Source organism: Carcharhinus amblyrhynchos, chromosome 18, assembly GCF_965287045.1.
Source record: "Carcharhinus amblyrhynchos chromosome 18, sCarAmb.v2.hapA, whole genome shotgun sequence".
Lineage (NCBI taxonomy): Eukaryota > Metazoa > Chordata > Chondrichthyes > Carcharhiniformes > Carcharhinidae > Carcharhinus > Carcharhinus amblyrhynchos.
Window position 1 is genome coordinate 50,064,330 of NC_137341.1, and position 19,146 is coordinate 50,083,475.

The following is a 19,146-nucleotide window of genomic DNA, read 5'->3' on the forward strand; positions in this document are numbered from 1 at the left end:
TTCAGCTCTGTCAGGGTATGTTGGTCTCCTCCTGATAACAAGTGACAACTGAACCAATGTTGCCAAGATTCAGTTCAGTTCTTGTTGATGCAAATCTGTCAATGCTTGGCAATCTTTCTGCAATGATTTAAAGTTTTCAGTCTGAGGCTAAGGGCAAAGGTGATCGTAGGAACAACATCAATTCCTTTTTTTACTGCATGTGTACTAAGAGATGCGTCACGTAGTCACTAATGTTCCTTTCTACACTCTGGGATTTAATTTCTAATGGCAGCAGTTTGTTTTTGTTATTATTGTCACACATATTGGGATACTGTGAAAAGTATTGTTTCTTGCGCACTATACAGTCAAAAAATACTGTACATAGAGTACATAGGGGAAAAGGAAAGGCGAGAGTGCAGAATACAGTATAAAAGAAAATTACTGCGGATGCTGGAATCTTTACGAAAGAAAATGCTGGAAAATCTCAGCCAGTCTGGCAGCATCTGTAAGGAGAGAAAAGAGTTGACGTTTCGAGTCCAGATGACCCTTTGTCAAAGCTTAAAAGCATAGAAAGTGGGAAATATTTATGCTATGGATTGAGGGAGTGAAAGATGAGTCATAGCCACAGAAACCAGGGGAAAGGCTGCTAATGGCAGTCCGTAGAGAGAATAGAAGATATGAATGGCTAAACGGCAGAGAAGTTGAAATCAAAAGGTAAACTGTGACAGATGAAGATGTGGGAGGAGGGGGGATGGGTGGGAGAGAGGAAAAATTGAGAAAAAGAGGGAAAGGGGAAGCAAAGGGCGAGAAAAGGTAAGGAAAGATGGGATAAAATATGGGGAAGGAGTGGGGGGGAGGGAGAAAAATAAAAAGAGACAGTGCAGGATATAGTATTGCAGTTACAGGTAGGGTGAAAAGAAGGATCAGCTTAATATATGAGCATTATTAGAAAGTTTAAAAGAGAGTTCAGTTTTAAATCATAGAACAAAAGTAAAAAATGGAATTAGAGGCAATGCTAAGGACATTTCACAAGAAGTGCAGTTTTTCTTTTGCCCTCTGAAGTAGGAAAGACCTCCTGTAACAAGGTTTTCTCTCATTATGTCTCACCATCAATGCAGCTGATGACAAATATAAATATCAGAAAAGAATATCTGGTATTTGGAGTTTGACAGTCGGTGGCAGAATCTTCTGCAAGTGCCAGTCATTCAAAGTGGCACCGTATAAATAGAACAGATTCAGTGTCAATTAATTCAGTTATGTAATATAAAATTGTATAAATAGAAGCCTATTCTTCCTTTGCCAATCATTAACAATCTCTTTCTAAAACTGTTACAGCTTGAAGCTTGTGAAATTAAATCTCCTTTAAAATGATAGAGTGTGGGTAATATCGAGCATCACTGAGATTCATATGATGTGGAGATGCTGGCGTTGAACTGGGTTGGGCGCAGTAAGAAGTCTCACAACACCAGGTTAAAGTCCAACAGGTTTATTCGGTAGCACAAGCTTTCAGAGCACTGCTCCTTCATCAGGTGAGCGGCCTGCCAGCCACTCATCTGATGAAGGAGCAGCACCCTGAAAGCTCGTGCTATCAAATAAACCTGGTGGACTTTAACCTGATGTTGTGAGATTCATATATTAAGTGATTGTTCGTCACCTGGTTGTACTTTTCTTGTGATACATTCAGGACTTTGATGGGGGCCTTAAAGTTAAACCTTGGGGGAGCACCTGAAGGACCTGCTGGAACAGGCAAAACAGAAACAACAAAAGACTTAGCAAAAGCTGTGGCCAAGCAGGTAACAATGACTATGGGATGTTACATTGCTGCTTTATGTTTTTATTTTAACCAGTTTTAAAAAATTTGAATGTACCTATTTATCTCCTATTTTCATTTGTTTAAACTTTGATCCATTACCCGCACCCTCATTTCTATTTTTCATATGTATTCACATCACTGTCTGTCTATCGTTACATTTCCATAGAATCTTTCAGTGCAGAAGGAGGCCATTTGGCCATTGAGTCTGTAGTGACCACAATCCCACCCATGCTTTATCCCCATAACCCCATGCATTTACCCTAGCTAGTCCCCCTAACACCAGAGGCAATTTAGCATGGCCAATCCACCTAACCCACACATCTTTGGACTGTGGGAGGAAACCGGAGCACCCGGAGGAAACCCACACAGACACAGGGAGAACATGCAGATTCCAGACTGACGGTGACCCAAGCCAAGAATCAAACCCACGTCCCTGGTGCTGCGAGGCAGCAGTGCTAACCACTGTGCTGCACGTTATTGCTGCAGACACTCAATGGGTGGGATTTTACAGCCTTGCTTGTCTGGGAACCATAAAATCCCGCCCACTTTCAATGGACCTTTCCATGGCTCACCTGCTTTGATTGCCGTATCAGACAGAGCAGTATGTCTCCTCATTTAGCTCAGAGAATGAGGCCACTCAGGCTGTGGTTTCTTTACTCCCAGTGCTAATGTTGTTTCCTGATCAGGAGCGTCTTCTGTTCCGATTGATCTGGTGATCCTGTTGCTTTTTGCAGCTGCGACTCACCCTGCTTCCCATTCCTTGAATGCAGCAGCCACAAACGCCATCCCCCCAACCCCCTGCCCTGCCCCAAAACATCTCCCCCTCCCACCCCTGCCCTGCCCCAATATTTCCACCCTGACCCAAAATGTGCCCCCCGTCAACACATTCCCCACCGCCCCCCCCACCTCAGTATATCCCCCCACCCCACCCGGGTTGCTAATTTAAAGAAACTGCTATCTTAAATGACCTGGTTAGTGGAAGAAATGCTCCTATTGAGATGCTGTCAAATAAACCACAGTAAGTCCTCACTGTGGTTCCGTTCTTGAAAATCGAGATGTCAGGAGAAGTGACTTGAAGTGAATCGTAAAGCCAGAAGCATTTTCTTTTTGGGCATTTTTTTTACCCAGAATAACCAATGTACGAGTGGAAATGCTAAGAGGAAAGGACTGTACAGCACAGAAACAGGCCCTTCGGCCCTCCAAGTCTATGCTGACATAACTGCCTCTCTAATCTAATATTTCCATGCCTCTATGTGGTCCATATCCCTTTATTTCCTGCCTATTCATGTATCTATCCAGATGCCTCTTGAACATTGTTATAGAATCTGCTTCTTCCACCTCCTCCGACAGCACATTCCAAGCACTCACCATCCTCTGTGGGAAACACTTGCCCCTTACAAGTCTTTTAAACTTTCCCCCTCTCACTCCATAAGACCATAAGACATTGGAGCAGAATTAGGCTGCTCGGTCCATCAAGTCTGCTCCGCCATTCAATCATGGCTGATATTTTTCTCATCCCCATTCTCCTGCCTTTTCCCCGTAACCCCTGATCCCCTTATTAATCAAGATACTCAGTGATCTGGTCTCTGCACCCTCTGTGGCAACGAGTTCCACAGAGTCACCATTCTCTGGCTGAAGAAATTCCTCCTCATCTTTGTTTTAAAGGACCGGCATTTAGCCTGAGGTTGTGACCTCTGGTTCTAGATTTCCTACCAGTGGAAACATCCTCTCCATATCCACTCTATCCAGGCCTCGCAATATCCTGTAAGTTTCAATAAGATCCACCCTCATCCTTCTAAACTCCAACGAGGACAGACCCAGAGTCCTCAACCATTCCTCATATGATAAGCTCTTCATTCCAGGGATCATTCTTCTGAACCTCCTCTGGATCCTTTCCAAGGCGACTACATCCTTCCTTAGATGCAGGGCCTAAAACTGCTCACAATACTTCAGAAGGAGTCTAACCAGAGCCTTATACAGCCTCAGAAGTACATCCCTGCCCTTGCATTCTAGTCCTCTCGACATGAATGCTAACATTGCATTTGTCTTCGTAACTGCTGACCGAACCTGCACCTTAAGAGAATCTTGAACAAGGGCTCCCAAGTCCCTTTGTGTTTCTGATTTCTTAAGCATTTCCCGATTTAGAAAATAGTCTATGCCTCCATTCCTCCTTCCAAAGTGCAAAACCTCATACTTTTCCACATTGTATTCTACCTGCCACTTTTTTGCCACTCTCCTAACCTGTCCAAATCCTTCTGCAGCCCCCCTGCTTCCTCAATACTACCTGTCCCTCTACATATTTTTGTATCATCCACAAACTTAGCAACAGTGCCTTCGGTTCCTTCTTTCGAATCGTTAATGTATATTGTGAAAAGCTTCAACCGATGGCCCTGAGTAATTGGCCCTTCGATCCAAATCATTTAGAAGGGATAGTCAAAAAGACTCTGACTATCCATCCTGTCCAAACCTGTATCTTTTAAACCTCTGTGAGGTCCTCCCTCAATTCCCTGCTTATTCATGTATCTTTCAAGATGCCTCTCAAACTTCACCATACATTTGCAGCACTGTGCATTCCTGGCTGAAATAACTCACAAAATAAAATACATCACTAAATATAAAGGAAATACAACATACAATGCATTGTAAATTGTTTTAAAAGATTACATTCGCCTCCAGTACAGTACTTTTAGATTGACCCGGTTCCATCTAGTGGCAGATGCTGATAGGTGAGGGAGCAGCTGAAGTCCCGGCACTACCTGCACCAACTAACCTGTGCCACTTGATGGAGCTCAGGAGCTCAGTGTGAGTTCACACTGAAGCCAGGAGCCAGAAGAGGAGCAGCTGGAGAATAGACTCCGGGGGGTGAGGTCAAAACAGGGGCTGGGAGGCAAGGGAGGGAGAGGGACTGAGGGCGAGGGCAAAAGCACTACAGGAAAGGTCACGTGAACAGGCAAGCAAAGGACACTGATGTTAAATGGGTGAAATCATAGAATCCCTACAATGCAGAAGAAGGCCATTTGGCCCATTGAGTCTGCACTGACCACAGTCCCACCAAGGTCCTATCCCCATAATCCCAAGCATTTACCCTAGCTAGTCCCCTAACATTAAGGGTAAACTTAGCATGGCCAATCCAGCTAACCTGCACATCTTTGGACTGTGGGAGGAAACCGGACCACCCAGAGGAAACCCACGCAGACATGGGGAGAATGTGCAGCCAGTGACCCAGCGGGATATATTGATACATTGAAATGAAACAACATTAAGTGAGTTGCCGCTAAGTGGGAACTTACTGTAAAGGATGTTTGTCAGGTAGGCTGGGTTTGGATAGAAGAATCTGACAGGTAGTGAGCCTATCAGCAGCAAATGTGACAGAGAAACAGTCTGTGATTGGAGGAACAATGGTCACCAGCGGAGATTGGGCTGGGAAATGGAGGGCTGGCAGCAAGGCCCAAGGAGGAGAGGTGCCAGAGCGTGGGGGCCAGAAGGAACCTGTTGTCCAGAAAGGGGCCCAGGTGTCCAGAGTAGAGCACGAGGCAGCAGGAACAGAGGCATGTGTCTGTGTGTGTGTGTATATGCATGTGCATTTGTGAGTGAGTGAGAGTTTGAGTGTGTGTGTGAGTGAGAGTTTGTATGAGGGGGAAGAGTGTGATGGGTATAGAGAGTGTGCAAGAGGGGCGGGGGAAGAGCTGAGAGAGTTCAAGGAAGTGAGATGAGAGAGTGGGGGAGGGAGTGAGGTGAGGGAGGTGAAGGAGTGGGGGCAGTGAGGTAAGAAAATGGGAGGGACAGTGAGGTGAGAGAGTCGGGGGCCAGTGAGGTGAGAGAGTGAGGGGGCAGTGAGATGAGAGAGTGGGGGCAGTGAGGTGAGAGAGTGAGGGGGCAGTGAGGTGAGAGAGTGGGGGACAGTGAGATGAGAGTGGGGGACAGTGAGATGAGAGTGGGGGACAGTGAGATGAGAGAGTGGGGGACAGTGAGATGAGAGAGTGGGGGACAGTGAGATGAGAGAGTGAGGGGGCAGTGAGATGAGAGAGGGGGGCAGTGAGGTGAGAGAGTGGGGGGGCAGTGAGATGAGAGAGTGAGGGGGCAGTGAGATGAGAGAGTGGGGGGCAGTGAGATGAGAGAGGGGGCAGTGAGATGAGAGAGGGGGGCAGTGAGATGAGAGAGGGGGGCAGTGATGAGAGAGGGGGGCAGTGAGATGAGAGAGGGGGGCAGTGAGATGAGAGAGGGAGGCAGTGAGGTGAGGGGGGCAGTGAGGTGAGAGAGGGGGGGCACTGAGGTGAGAGAGAGGGGGGCACTGAGGTGAGAGAGTGGGGGGGCAGTGAGGTGAAAATGTGGGAGGGGCAGTGAGGTGAGAGAGTGGAGGGCAGTGAGGTGAGAGAGCATGAGTGTAGTGAGAGAAGTGTCCTTATGGCTGGCTCACTCCTAGTATCAAAATTTTCACTCACTTTCACACACTCACCACTCTCATAATAGGTGAAGGTGAGTGAGTGAGCACCCTGAGACTGGGGGTGAGCCAGTCACACACTGTCACCCCATTGCAGCCTAACACTCATCTTTGTGACCCTGTACATTGAACCCACCTTTCCATTACTTTAAAAAGAAGCTCAAGGGTCCTCTTTGCTAAACAAAAGCTCATTAAGCCTTCTGCTAAACAAACACTTCCATAGCTAAAATGAGAAAGTGTCCTGCTTTCCAGCATCTACTACATTCCTTCCAGCCAAACTGACTGGAAAAAAAGATACTGCCCTTTAAAGCAGTCCCCCCTTAAATGTTAAATATATCACAATAGCCCAATATCATCATAAAATTCACATTTAACTTTCCTTTTCCAGAATTTGGTTATCAGCCCCTTGAGTGAGAGGGTTTTGAAATGTGCTCCCCCAGCCCATGTTGGGCGGAGGGGGGCAGTTAGTTCATGTGTTCTCATTTGATGATTCCTCATTTCAAAATGAACAGAGAAGAGAAAGCTCATTGTCTAACATTCTTGGGTTAAATGTTCATTTTCACAGTCAATAATATTTTGATCCTAAAGTTTCCATTCTTGATTTAAAATTCCTCCATGGGGAATTTGCTCCCATCTCTGTCTTCTCTGGAGGATATGTGTGCTCGGTGGCACAGTGGTTAGCACTGCTGCCTCACAGTGCCAGGGACCCGGGTTCGATTCCCTGCCTCAGGTCACTGTCTGTGTGGAATTTGCAAGTTCTCCCTCTGTCTTGCGTGGGTTTCCTCCAGGTGCTCTGGTTTGCTCTCACAGTCCAAAGATGTGTGGATTAGGTTGATTGTTCATGCTAAATTGACCCTTGTGTCAGGGGGATTAGCAGGATAAATGTGTGGGTTTTGGAAATAGGGGCTGGATGGGATTGTGGTTGGTACAGACTCAATGGGCTCAATGGCCTCCCTCTGTACTGTTAGGGATTCTATGATCCTCATACGCTGGTCCCTTGTGCATTGCCAATTATAATTGCTCCATAATTGGTGGTCATGTCTTCAATTGCCTGAGTGCCAAGCTCTGGAATTGTCTCCCTACAGCCCTCTGTTTCTACCTTCCCTTCCTCTTCTCAGACACTCCATTAAATACCTCTTTGACCAAACCTTTGGTCATGAATATATCCTCATGTGGTTTGGTGTTGGTTCCTGTGAAGCACCATGGGATGTTTCATTGTGTTAAGGGTGCTATATAAATAGTGGTTGTTGTTGACCAACTGGATGGTGGTCTGGGGAAGTTTAAAGAATAAAATGTTGTAGAATAAGGTTGCAGGTAACTGCCCAGACGATGAAGACAAACATTTACCCCATGTGCTTATGTGCAACCTGTATCAGAGTAAGATGATTACTAACACAGTGCAAACTACAAACTGACTGGATTCACAGTGGTTCCAAATCTGTAAAACCCATGTCCCTTCAGCTTTGAAAAACATTGGCACGTTAGTCAGTGATGGGTAAACCATCTCTCTTCCTGTCAAAGGAAAATTTAGAAAAAGCAGAATTTAAAAATGTAAACTTAAAAAAAAAATCCTCTAGGGATCGTTGACATTCAACAGGAGTGAAGTTTCACTGTTTCAATTTTTCGTTTTCAGGTCTTGGAGGTTTAGAGTGGCATGGTGGCACACTGGTTAGCACTGCTGCCTCACAGCGCCAGGGACCGGGTTCCATTCCCGGCTCGGGTCACTGCCTGTGTGGAGCCTGCACGTTCTCCCCATGTGGGTTTCCTCTGGGTGCTCCGGTTTCCTCCCACAGTCCGAAAGACGTGCTGGTTAGGTGCATTGGCAATGCTAAATTTTCCTTCTGTATACCCGAACAGGCACCGAAGTGTGGCGACTAGGGGATTTTCACAGTAACTTCATTACAGTGTTAATATAAGCCTAACTTGTGACACTAATAAATAAACTAAAAACAAAACAAAAAAAACTACAGTAACATAAACCTCATTATCCCATCATTAAATAGGAGACCTAATTGTCAACGATGAATTTAACTTGTTTTTAACAGCATAAAGTTATGGGAAAATTGATAGCAGATGAGTTTAATGGCAGTGGTACAAATTGTCCAGTAATTTGTAGTGATCTCCAACTTGTGCGGTATCTCTGCCTCACCACCAAGTACTATTTGTTTTGACATACTAATGACAGAGTTAACTCACTGTTATTCTTCCAGCAAATTCTGTGCCACCAACTGTAAGTGTGCCTTTTCTACTGATCTCAATCATAGAGCTCTCCTATTTTGGATATTGTTGTTTAGTTTGGTGTTCTACGTCACTCACTTTGCTCTGTGTCTTTACAGTGTGTCGTTTTCAACTGTTCTGATGGCCTGGATTACAAAGCCATGGGGAAATTCTTCAAAGGTCTTGCTCAAGCTGGGGCTTGGGCCTGCTTTGATGAGTTCAACAGAATAGAGGTAATTAAACCTTGGCAGGAAGGATGATACTTGGCAATGCACCTGTAGGGATAACAGGAGACACAGTGGTTAGCACTGCTACCCCACAGCTCCAGTGATGTGTGTTCAATTCTGGCCTCGGGTGACCGTCGGTGTGCAATTTGCACATTCTCCCCATGTCTGCATGGATTTCCTCCCACAGTCGAAAGATGTTCAGGTTAGATGGTTTGGTAAATGGTAAATGTGTGGGGTTACAGGGATAGGGTGAGGGAGAGGGCCTGGGTAAGATACTCTGTCAGAGAGTCGGTGCAGACTTAATGGGCCAAATGGCCTCTTCTGCACTGTGAGAAATCTATGATTACTAGACAAATTGTCCAGAATCCTAGGCCAACTCTCTGGCGACAAGAGTTCAAATCCCACCATGACAGGTGGGGGAATTTATATTCAATTAGTTAATATTTCTGGATTTGAAAGCTAGTCTTATCAAAGTTGACCATGAAATTATCTTTGATTGTCACTAAAAATCCATCTGATTCACTAATGTTCTTCAGGGAAGGAAATCTGTTGTGCATGCCTGGTTTGGCCTGTGTGGAACCCCAGATCCACAATAATGTGATTGAGTTTTAACTGCTCTAAAGGACAGACAAACAATAGCCTTACCACCAATGCCCAATATCCCACAAAGAAATTGCAAAAAACGTATGAAGATAAGGGGGTGATTTTCTAAACTCCCCACAGGAGGCCGTGCTGGGACCACTGTCATTGGGATTTCCCACTGACTCACCCCACGTCACTGGGAAACCTGCGGCAGGGTTTCACCATTACAAAATGTAACGTTTAAATTTAAAATTTACACTTTGATAAAATTACACTTAAAGTTTATTTATTAGTGTCACAAGTAGGCTTACATAACACTGCAATGAAGCCACCTGTTTGGGTACAGAAAGGGGCAATTTAGCATGGCCAGTGCACTTAACCAGCACGCCTTTCAGACTGTGGGAGGAAACTGGAGCATCCGGAGGAAACCCACATAGGTTTGTGCAAACTCCACATTGACAGTGACCCAAGCCGCGAATTGAACCCATTGTGTCACCATGCCACCTGTTTAGCACATCATATGTACAAGCTTCAAGTATCGTTTTAAACATCACGTAAGTTCAAAGGTATCCTGCAACTGTGAACAGCTGGAAAATTCTGGCCAATGACTAGATGTTGTATTTGGATCATTTTCCTTGTTTATCAGGGTTCAGACATTCTCACTGAATTGCAATTTGGAATTTCACCTGAACATTGGCACCTGTGACATTGCAGCACTCTCTCACAACTTCACTTGAGCATCTTTGTTTAACTCCTGCAGAAGGCTTTGAATTTATAACCTTCTGCATTAATAAATATTCATTCACCTTGGCTGGAGACTGACATCTGTGATGCTGAGGACCTCTTGAGGACGCCAAGATGAATCATTGATGAAGAGTGTTGTGAATGCTTCAGCCTTTTCTTATGCACTGATGTTCTGGACTCTTCCAACATTGAGATTGGGGATATTTGAGGAGCCTTCTCCTCCTGTCAGTTACTTAATTGTCCATCACCAACCTCGCCTGGAATCATTCCACCATCCCTCACAATTCTCCCACCGATGGGAACAGTTTTTCCTGATTTACTCTATCCCTCATGATTTTGAATACCTCAATCAAACCTAAGGGAACATAAGCATTTGATTTGATTTATAATTGTCATATGTACTGAGATACCACGAAAAGTATTGTTTTTTGCGTTGCAACACAGATAAAGCATACCATTCATAGAGTACATAGGGGAGAAGGAAAGGAGAGGGTGCAGAATGTAGTGTTATAGTCACAGCTAGGGTGTAGAAAAAGATCAACTTAATATAAGGTAGGTCCATTCAGAAGCCTGATGGCAGCAGAGAAGAAGCTGTTCTTGCATTGGTTGGTAGGTGACCTCAGACTTTTGTAACTTTTTCCCGATGGAGGAAGATGGAAGAGAATATATCTGGGGTGCATGTGGTCCTTAATTATATTGGCTGCTTTTCCAAAGCAGAGGGAAGTGTAGACATAGAGAACACAATCTCAAAAAACTGGTCACACAAAAGTAAGACCACAAGGGACTTTGGGAGTGGATTGAGCAAACAAAAGACAGATACAATATAATGTGGATACCTGTAAGACAATATCCTAGGAGGATAAACAGTGAATGGTCGCTAACACTTAATAGAAAGATAAACTAAAGCTCAAACACGTAATTCCCTGAAACTGCTATTGGCCTTCTCAATGGCTTTAGCTGTGTGTACTGGGGCAGACTGCAACAATGCAAAGTAATAATACATTGATACAGAACACAGGTCAGACCATGTGTGTAGTTTTGGCTACTTTATTAGGGAAGTGATGACCTAGTGGTATTATTGCTAGACTATTTATCCAGAAACTCAATTAATGTCCTGGGAACCCAGGTTTGAATCCTGCCATGGTGGAATTTGGATTCAATAAAAAATATCTGGAATTAAGAATCTACTGAAACCATTGTTGATTGTTGGAAAATCTCATTTGGTTCAATAATGTCCTTTAAGGAAGGACTGTATTTTTCATGAAAATGTGTTCCTAATTGTTTGAGGATTGAAATATTTTGCGTTTTATGTGTGTGTTTTTTTTAAATACGTGCTGCACATTTGGAAGTTATTTTCCTTGATGGCCGGTGCAGACAAGATGGGCCGAAGGGCCTCTTTCTGGGCTATATGACTCTGTGGCGGGATTTTCCGGCTGTGCTTGCCCCAAGGCTGGAAGTCCCTGCCCAAGGTCTCAAGGATCTTTGCACGGTCCATCCCCGCCCACTACGATTCCCGTCGCAGGTGGGATGGGAAAATTCTGCCCTATGACTATCCTTCCCATTTTTCCCCAATGGAAGTTTTTTTTTTCCTTAGAGCTAAAGATAGCTACAAGCTAAAGCTTGAAGGTTTAATGTTAAGTATCTTTGGTGCGATCTGCTGTCCTTACCTGTCCTGGCCTACATAGGACTCTAGAGCCACAGCAATGTGGTTGACTCTCAACTGCCCTCTGAAATGACCGAGTAATCCACTCAGTCCAAGGGCAACTAAGGATGGGTAATAAATACTGGCGAGCCAGTGACACCCATGTCCCATGAATGAATTAAAGATATATGGAGATTTTATTTTGATACCTGCTGGTGTGCTATTAAAGTGATATTAATTTACTACAATATCAAGCTGAAGTGTAGATCCCAAGCCTGCTCTCTGCTCTTCCTGAACTTTTCCTGATCATTCAAAGCAGCATCAGCCTGTTGTAAAACAACGTTGTTGGTAAATTTGTGGAGTCATGGGCTGGATTGTTACAAACATTCACACCAGCGGGATTTTCCCATCGAACTGCAGTGAATGGAGGGAGATTTGGCCGGACGCCAACCTGGCTGCAGTGGGAACTTGGCTTGAACGGCTGGTAAAATTGCACTCATAGCCTTCTACAGCACAAAAAGAGGCCCTTTGGCCCATCGTGCCTGGGCCAGCCTTGGATATCATAAAGCTTTACAGCACAGAAGGAGGCCTTTGGTGTCTGCACCAGACATCAAGCACCTATCTATTTTAATCCCATTTTCCACACTTGGTCCATCGCCTTATATGCGATGGCATATCAAGCGCTCACCTAAATGCTTCTTAAAAATTGTAAGGATTCCCGCTTCTACCACCCTTTCAGGCAGTGAGTTCCAGATTCCCAACACTCTCTGGGTGAAGAAGTTTTTTTCCTCAAATCACCTCCAAAGCCCCTGCTCCTGACTTCAAATCTGGTTATTAACTCCTCTATTAAGGAGAAAAGTTTCTTCCCATCTACCTTATCTATGTCCCTTGTAATTTTGTACACCTCTATCAGGTCCATCCTCAGCCTTCTCTAAGGAAAACAACCCCAAACTAACCAGCATCTCTTCATAGCTGAAATACTCCAGTATAATAGTAATTATTATCCCTTATGGTCAATCCTCACAGTGGATCACAGAAGACAAACAGTACAGAAGGAGGCCATTCAGCCCATTAAGTCTGTACCAACCATAATCCCACCCAGGCCCTATTCCCATACCCTATACATTTACCCTGCTGATCCCCTGACACTAGGGTCAATTTTTAGATATCCAATCAACCTAATACATGCATCTTTGGACTGTGGGAGGAAATCTGAACACCCGGAGGAAACCCATGCCGACATAAGGAGAATGTGCGAACTCCACACAGTGACCGAAGCCGGGAATCAAACCTGGGTCCCTGGAGCTGTGAGGCAGCAGAGCTAACCACTGTGCTACCGTGTCACCCAAAAAGAAGCAGTGCAGAGTTTTTAAATTTCAGTGATAACAATGTTGGATTGTTATTTTGATTTCCAGGTGGAAGTACTGTCTGTCGTTGCCCAGCAGATTCTCAGTATCCAACAAGCAATCATACGGCATCTGAAAACGTTTTACTTTGAGGGGACGGAAATATCTCTCAACCCAACATGCGCGGTCTTTATTACCATGAATCCTGGGTACGCAGGTCGAGCTGAACTTCCAGACAACCTTAAGGTACCACTCAAATATTTATTTCTGACTTTATGGGCATCATGGTGGCACCGTGGTTAGCAAAGAACAAAGAACAACACAGCACGGGAAACAGGCCCTTCGGCCCAATGAGCCTGCGCCGCCATTTCAACATTTTGAGTCCCTCTCCACCCATGACCCTTGTCTATGCTTATGGCACTCCACATTGGAAACCAGATTGAGGCGAGACTAATTTAGGGACAATTCGTTACACCAATCAGCCTAAGAGCACATCTTTGGGGTGTGGGAGGAAACCGGAGCAACCGGAGAAAACCCACGCAAGCACGGGGAGAATGTGCAAACTCCCATAGACTCTGGCCCAAATCCATGTATCTGCATGGCAAACAGAGATAGTCACTGAGCTGTCATGTTGCCCAGTATCTGGTCCAGTTTAAGCATACACTAACGACGTGAAGCACTAGGCTACTCTCGAAACATCCAAGAGCAGCCCTCACACGACCCATCGCGTGTATGCCCCTTGTTGGACAACAAGACTGACTGAAGCACCTGTGGATTAAAAGCACTGCTGCCTCTCAGCTCCAGGGACCCGGGTTAGATTCCAGCCTCTGGTCACTGTCTGTGTGGAGTTTGCACATTCTGCCTGTGGGTGGGGAGAATGCGTGGGTTCCCTCCGGGTGCTCTGGTTTCCTCCCTTACTCCAAAGATGTGCGGGTTAGGTGGACTGGCCGTGCTAAATTGCCCCTTAGTGTCAGGGACCGAGCTAGAGTAAATGCATGGGGTTATGGGACAGGGCCTGGGTGGGATTGTAGTCGGTGCAAACTCGTTGGATCAAATGGCCTCCTTCTGCATTGTAGGGGTTCTATGATTGAACAAACCCTGGTAGCTAACTCAAATGTGCAAATGGTAGCATATAGTATACATAAAAACAAACCCAATTTGTTTGGCAGGTTGATTGGCAGGAATAAATTGTCCCTAAATCAGTTTCCCTCAATCTGGATGGCCATAAAACATTAGACAGGGGTCGTGGGGGGAGAGGGGGACTGGTGGTGTTGAGATGGCAGCGCGGGCTCGTTGGGCCGAAGGGCCTGTTTCCTGGGCTGATTTTGTTCTTTGTTCTTTGTCTTTGTTCAATAGTGATGTTCAAAAAGCAATTATAAACATTAAACTGTACAGATTGATTTTCTAACTGTATTTTTCATGAAAATGTGTTCCTAATTGATTTCAATCCTCAAACAATCATTTTGCGTTTTGTGTGTGTATTTTTTTAAGTATGTGCTGCACATTTGGGAGTTATTTTCCTTGATGGCCGGTGCAGGCATGATGGGCCGAAGGGCCTCTTTCTGTGCTATATGACTCTGTGGGTGGGATTTTCCGGCTGTGCTTGCCCCAAGGCTGGAAGTCCCTGCCCGAGGTCCATGGATCTTTGCCTACTATGATTCCCATCGCGGGTGGGATGGGAAAATTCCGCCCTATGACTATACTTCCCATTTTTCCCCAGTGGAAGTTGTTTTTCCCTTAGAGCTAAAGGTAGCTACAAGCTAAAGCTGAGGTTTAATGTTAAGTATCTTTGGTGCAATCTCTTTAGATGTTTTTGGAGTGAGAATTTGCAATAACTAAACGAACGCCATATCCAGGTTGTTTTTGGGCATTGTACAAAAATACAACAGCCCTTTGGACGATCAAACTGAACCTCCCTTGATGATTGAGTTTATTTTCTTCACAGGGTATTAGTAACTTATCTTACAATTGTGTTTTTTCCTAATTCACTTGATGCTCTAATTTCTCCAGGCCTTGTTCCGTACAGTTGCTATGATGGTTCCAGACTACGCTCTGATTGGTGAAATTTCTCTTTATTCAATGGGGTTTATTGACTCAAGAAGGTAAAAGGCAATTTTAATTTTGGCTATTTTAAAATTGTAGCCCTAAATATCCCTTATTGGTATCTGCCCAGCAGTGCTGACCCGGCTCTTGTGAAATGAGTGAGAGGACATCCCACTCACAGGCCCAGGATCCATTGTGCTTTGCCCCATGTAACCCCTTTTGTAATTCCAGCAGTGCAAACTACCGCGTTCCGACACTGGAACTGTTAGGTTGCCCATCAGCTTTCGAGGGCGTGACTTCTTGCCACTGAGGAGCGAATGCCCGGCCCTCACCTGCTTAAGGCCGCCTGTATTATTGCTGTAGTGTAGCCTTGTTGAGCTTTAAAGCTTATTAGTGTCACAGGTAGGCCTATGTAAACACTGCAATGAAGTTACTGCGAAAATCCCTTCGTCGCCACATTCTGGCGCCTGTTTGGGTACACTGAGGGAGAATTTAGCATGGCCACTGCACCTAACCTGCACATCTTTGCAGTGTGGGAGAAAACCAGAGTGTGCAGAGGAAACCCACACAGACACAGGGAAAACATGCAGACTCCGCACAGACAGTGACCCAAGCCAGAATTCGAACCCAAGTGAGGCAGCAGTGCTATCCATTGGGGCTTTAAATAATAGTTTTAAATAAAATGAAGTAGAATTTGCAGCAAGGGTACTTTTTTTTTGTTACACTCTTCCCCTCACCTTTTTTCCTCACCTTCTAGCCTTTCCCAGAAGATTGTGGCCACCTACCGTCTGTGCTCAGAACAGTTGTCATCGCAGCATCACTATGATTATGGAATGCGCGCAGTGAAGTCAGTTCTGACGGCAGCCGGGAACCTGAAGCTGAATTTCCCAAAAGAAAATGAGAGTGTGCTGCTGTTACGTGCCCTGCTGGATGTGAACTTAGCCAAGTTCTTGGCCCAGGATGTTCCCCTATTTCAGGTATGTTTGAAGAAGGGAACTTTGAATTAAAATCCGCCAAGAGGAATCAAGTCTTAGTGTGCCAACTTATTAAATGTGTGCAAAACTCTGAAAGTGATCATTTAACACATAAAAAGAAAATAGTGCAGTCAAATGGAAGTGACATTTTCCAATGTTCAGATTTAAAACTGATAATGCCAAATGTAAAATATCAATTTGGTAGAAGCCGTAGAATCCTTACAGTCCAGGCCTTTTGACCCATTGATTCTGCACCAACTCCCCTAAAAAGCATCCCGCCCTGGCCTTCCCCTCTGCCCCACCGCTGTAATCCTGCTCATTTAGCATGGCTGATCCACCTAACCTGCACATCTTTGAACCGGGGGAGCACCCAGAGGAAATCCATGCAGACATGGGGAGAACGTGCAAACTCCACACAAACCGTGATCCGAGGCCGGAATTGAACCTGGGTCCCTGGTGCTGCGAGGCAGCAGTGCTAACTACTATGCTACTGTGCCATCCCAAAGACAAATTAGCTTTTGTTTTTTATTCAGGGGATTGGGGGACTGTCTGCTGAAGAAAGATTGGGTGAACTGAGCCTGTATTCTCCAGTCCTTTGAAGAATGAGAGTTGATCTCATTGAAACCTACGAAATACATAAAGGAATATACAGGGTAGATGCAGATAAGATGTTTCCCTTGGTTGGGGAATCTAGAAGCAGTGGGCACAATTCCAAAATCAGGGGAAGCCACATAGGACCGAGATGAGAGAAATTTCTTTACGTAGAAGGTTGTGAATCTCTGGAATTCTCTGCCCCAGAGGGCTGTGGATGCTCTGTCATTGAGTCTGTTTAAGGTGGAGATTGATAGATTTCTGATTGACAATAACATGAAGAGCTGTGGGAATAGTGGGCATAAAAAGGATTGAAGTGTCCAATCAGCCATGACTGTATTGAATGATGGAGCAAGCTCGATGGGCTGAATGGCTTGCTCCTGTTCCTATGTATTAGTTGACTAGCTAATGCATTATTTACATTTTCAGCTTTTAGCCTAAGCCTAGATGGTCGCATTCTGAGGATAGCATACAGCCATCAGACTTTTCAATGGTCCTACCTTATATAAAGTTGATCTTTCTCTATACCCTAGCTATGACTGTAGCACCACATTCAGCACCCTCTCCTTTCCTTCTCTATGAATGGTATGCTTTGTCTGTATAGCGTGCCCGTAATAATACATTTCACATAGAGGGTGGTGAGTATCTGGAACACGAGGTAGTAGCAGAGGCAGATACAATTTTGATTTTTAAAAAGCATTTAGACAGTTACATGGGCAAGATGGCTATAGAGAGATATGGAACAAATGCGGGCAATTGGGATTAGCTTAATGGTTAAAAAAAGGGCAGCATGGACAATTTGGGCTGAAGAGCCTGTTTCCATGCTGTAAATACCTATGACTCAATGTATACTAATACATGTGACAATAAATCAAATCAAATCAAAATTCTAATAAAGCATCCATGCCATCATTGCTAAAACGCAATCTCTGTGACTTGTTGCTCTAGGGAATTATATCAGACTTGTTCCCTGGCGTGGAACTACCGACACCAGAACGTGAGGTCTTCCTTGTTGCACTGAACACCAACATCAAGAAAATGAAGCTTCAGCCTGTACCTTGGTTTATTGAGAAGATTATTCAGGTGACTTAGAAATGGTTTTGAACTGTTGTCTGGTTGTTGGTCTGTGCTTTCCAGGAGGGAGAAGTTAGTTTCTGCTGATTTTTTAATGATTATTATCTCCTTTTCCAATTCCAACCCCTCCCTCACCCAAACACTTTCAGATGGTAAAGTAGTTTCTTTTCCCTCCTTTTTAATAAAAGCAGAATAATGCTGGAGATCTGAAATAAAGACAGAACGTACTGGAAAAAAACTCACCAGGTCCGGCAGCCAAAACAAGAATTGATGTTTTGAGTTGAATGAGTCTTCTTTGGAACTATGGGAGGTCGAAACATAGAATTCCTACAGTGCAGAAAGAGGCCATTTGGCCCATTGAGCCTGCCAGAGTGACAACACTCTCACCCAGGTCCTATCCCTGTAACCCCATGTATTTACCTTCCTAATTCCGCTGACACTAAAGGGGCAATTTAACATGGCCATTGTAATGGCAATGGCCTAGTGGTATTATCGCTAGACTATTAACCCAGAAACTCAGCTAATGTTCTGGGGACCCAGGTTTGAATCTCGTCACTGTAGGTGGTGGAATTTGAATTCATTAAAAAAATTTCTGGAATTAAGAATCTAGTGATGACCATGAAACCATTGTTGGAAAAACCTACCTGGTGCACTAATGTCCTTTAGGGAAAGAAATTTGCTGTCCTTATCTGGTCTGGCCTACACGTGACTCCAGAGCCACAGCATTGTGGTTAACGCTCAACTACCATCCAAGAGCAACCAGGGATGGGCAATCAATGCTGGCCAACCAGCAACACCCATGTCCCATGAATGAATAAAAAAAAATCCACCTAACCTGCACACTTTTGGACTGTGGGAGGAAACTGGAGAACTTGGAGGAAACCCACGCAGACACAGGGAGATTGTGTAGACTGCACATAGACAGTGACCCAAGGTCGGAATTGAACCAGGGTACCTGGTGCTTTGAGGCAGTAGTGCTATCTACTGCGCCACCGTGCCCACCCTCAATACCTGAAAACATTTCATTCCCAAGTCTTACAATGCGAGGTACAGTAATTGTGCTGTATTTTTTTCAATTCAGCAAATACTCAGTCAGCATTTCTATAAATAGCACCTCCTGAAAACAGTGTTCCAGTAAGAGGCTTAACCTTGTGACTGAAATGAAGTGGTCTGTTAACTTCTACTTTGCTCCATCAGATTTATGAGATGATGCTGGTGCGTCATGGATTTATGATTGTTGGTGATCCTTTGGGTGGTAAAACCTGTGCCTTCAAAGTGTTAGCAGCAGCACTTGGTGATTTATATGCAGGTAACAATTTATTAGATACTTACATAGCAAATGACTCATTAAATATTTGCAAGATAAGATCAGTGTATATCCTGCTAACAGTTACAAAACTAATATTTTGTGTTCCGTTATGTGACAGTTCTTTATAAAATATCTGGAATTAAGAATCTATTGATGGCCATGAA

General features: G+C 44.6%; 1 protein-coding gene across 1 annotated transcript in view; it reads left to right on the forward strand.

The window, feature by feature from the left end:
- The window catches only part of dnah3 (dynein axonemal heavy chain 3), a 147,174-nt gene that overhangs the window by 63,188 nt on the left and 64,840 nt on the right, over positions 1-19,146 (forward strand). The window contains exons 18-24 of the mRNA XM_080206991.1: positions 1,664-1,772; positions 8,570-8,683; positions 13,061-13,237; positions 15,002-15,093; positions 15,792-16,011; positions 17,548-17,682; positions 18,871-18,982. Of these exons, the coding sequence (XP_080063117.1) occupies positions 1,664-1,772; positions 8,570-8,683; positions 13,061-13,237; positions 15,002-15,093; positions 15,792-16,011; positions 17,548-17,682; positions 18,871-18,982 (959 nt within the window). The remainder of the gene's footprint in view (positions 1-1,663; positions 1,773-8,569; positions 8,684-13,060; positions 13,238-15,001; positions 15,094-15,791; positions 16,012-17,547; positions 17,683-18,870; positions 18,983-19,146) is intronic.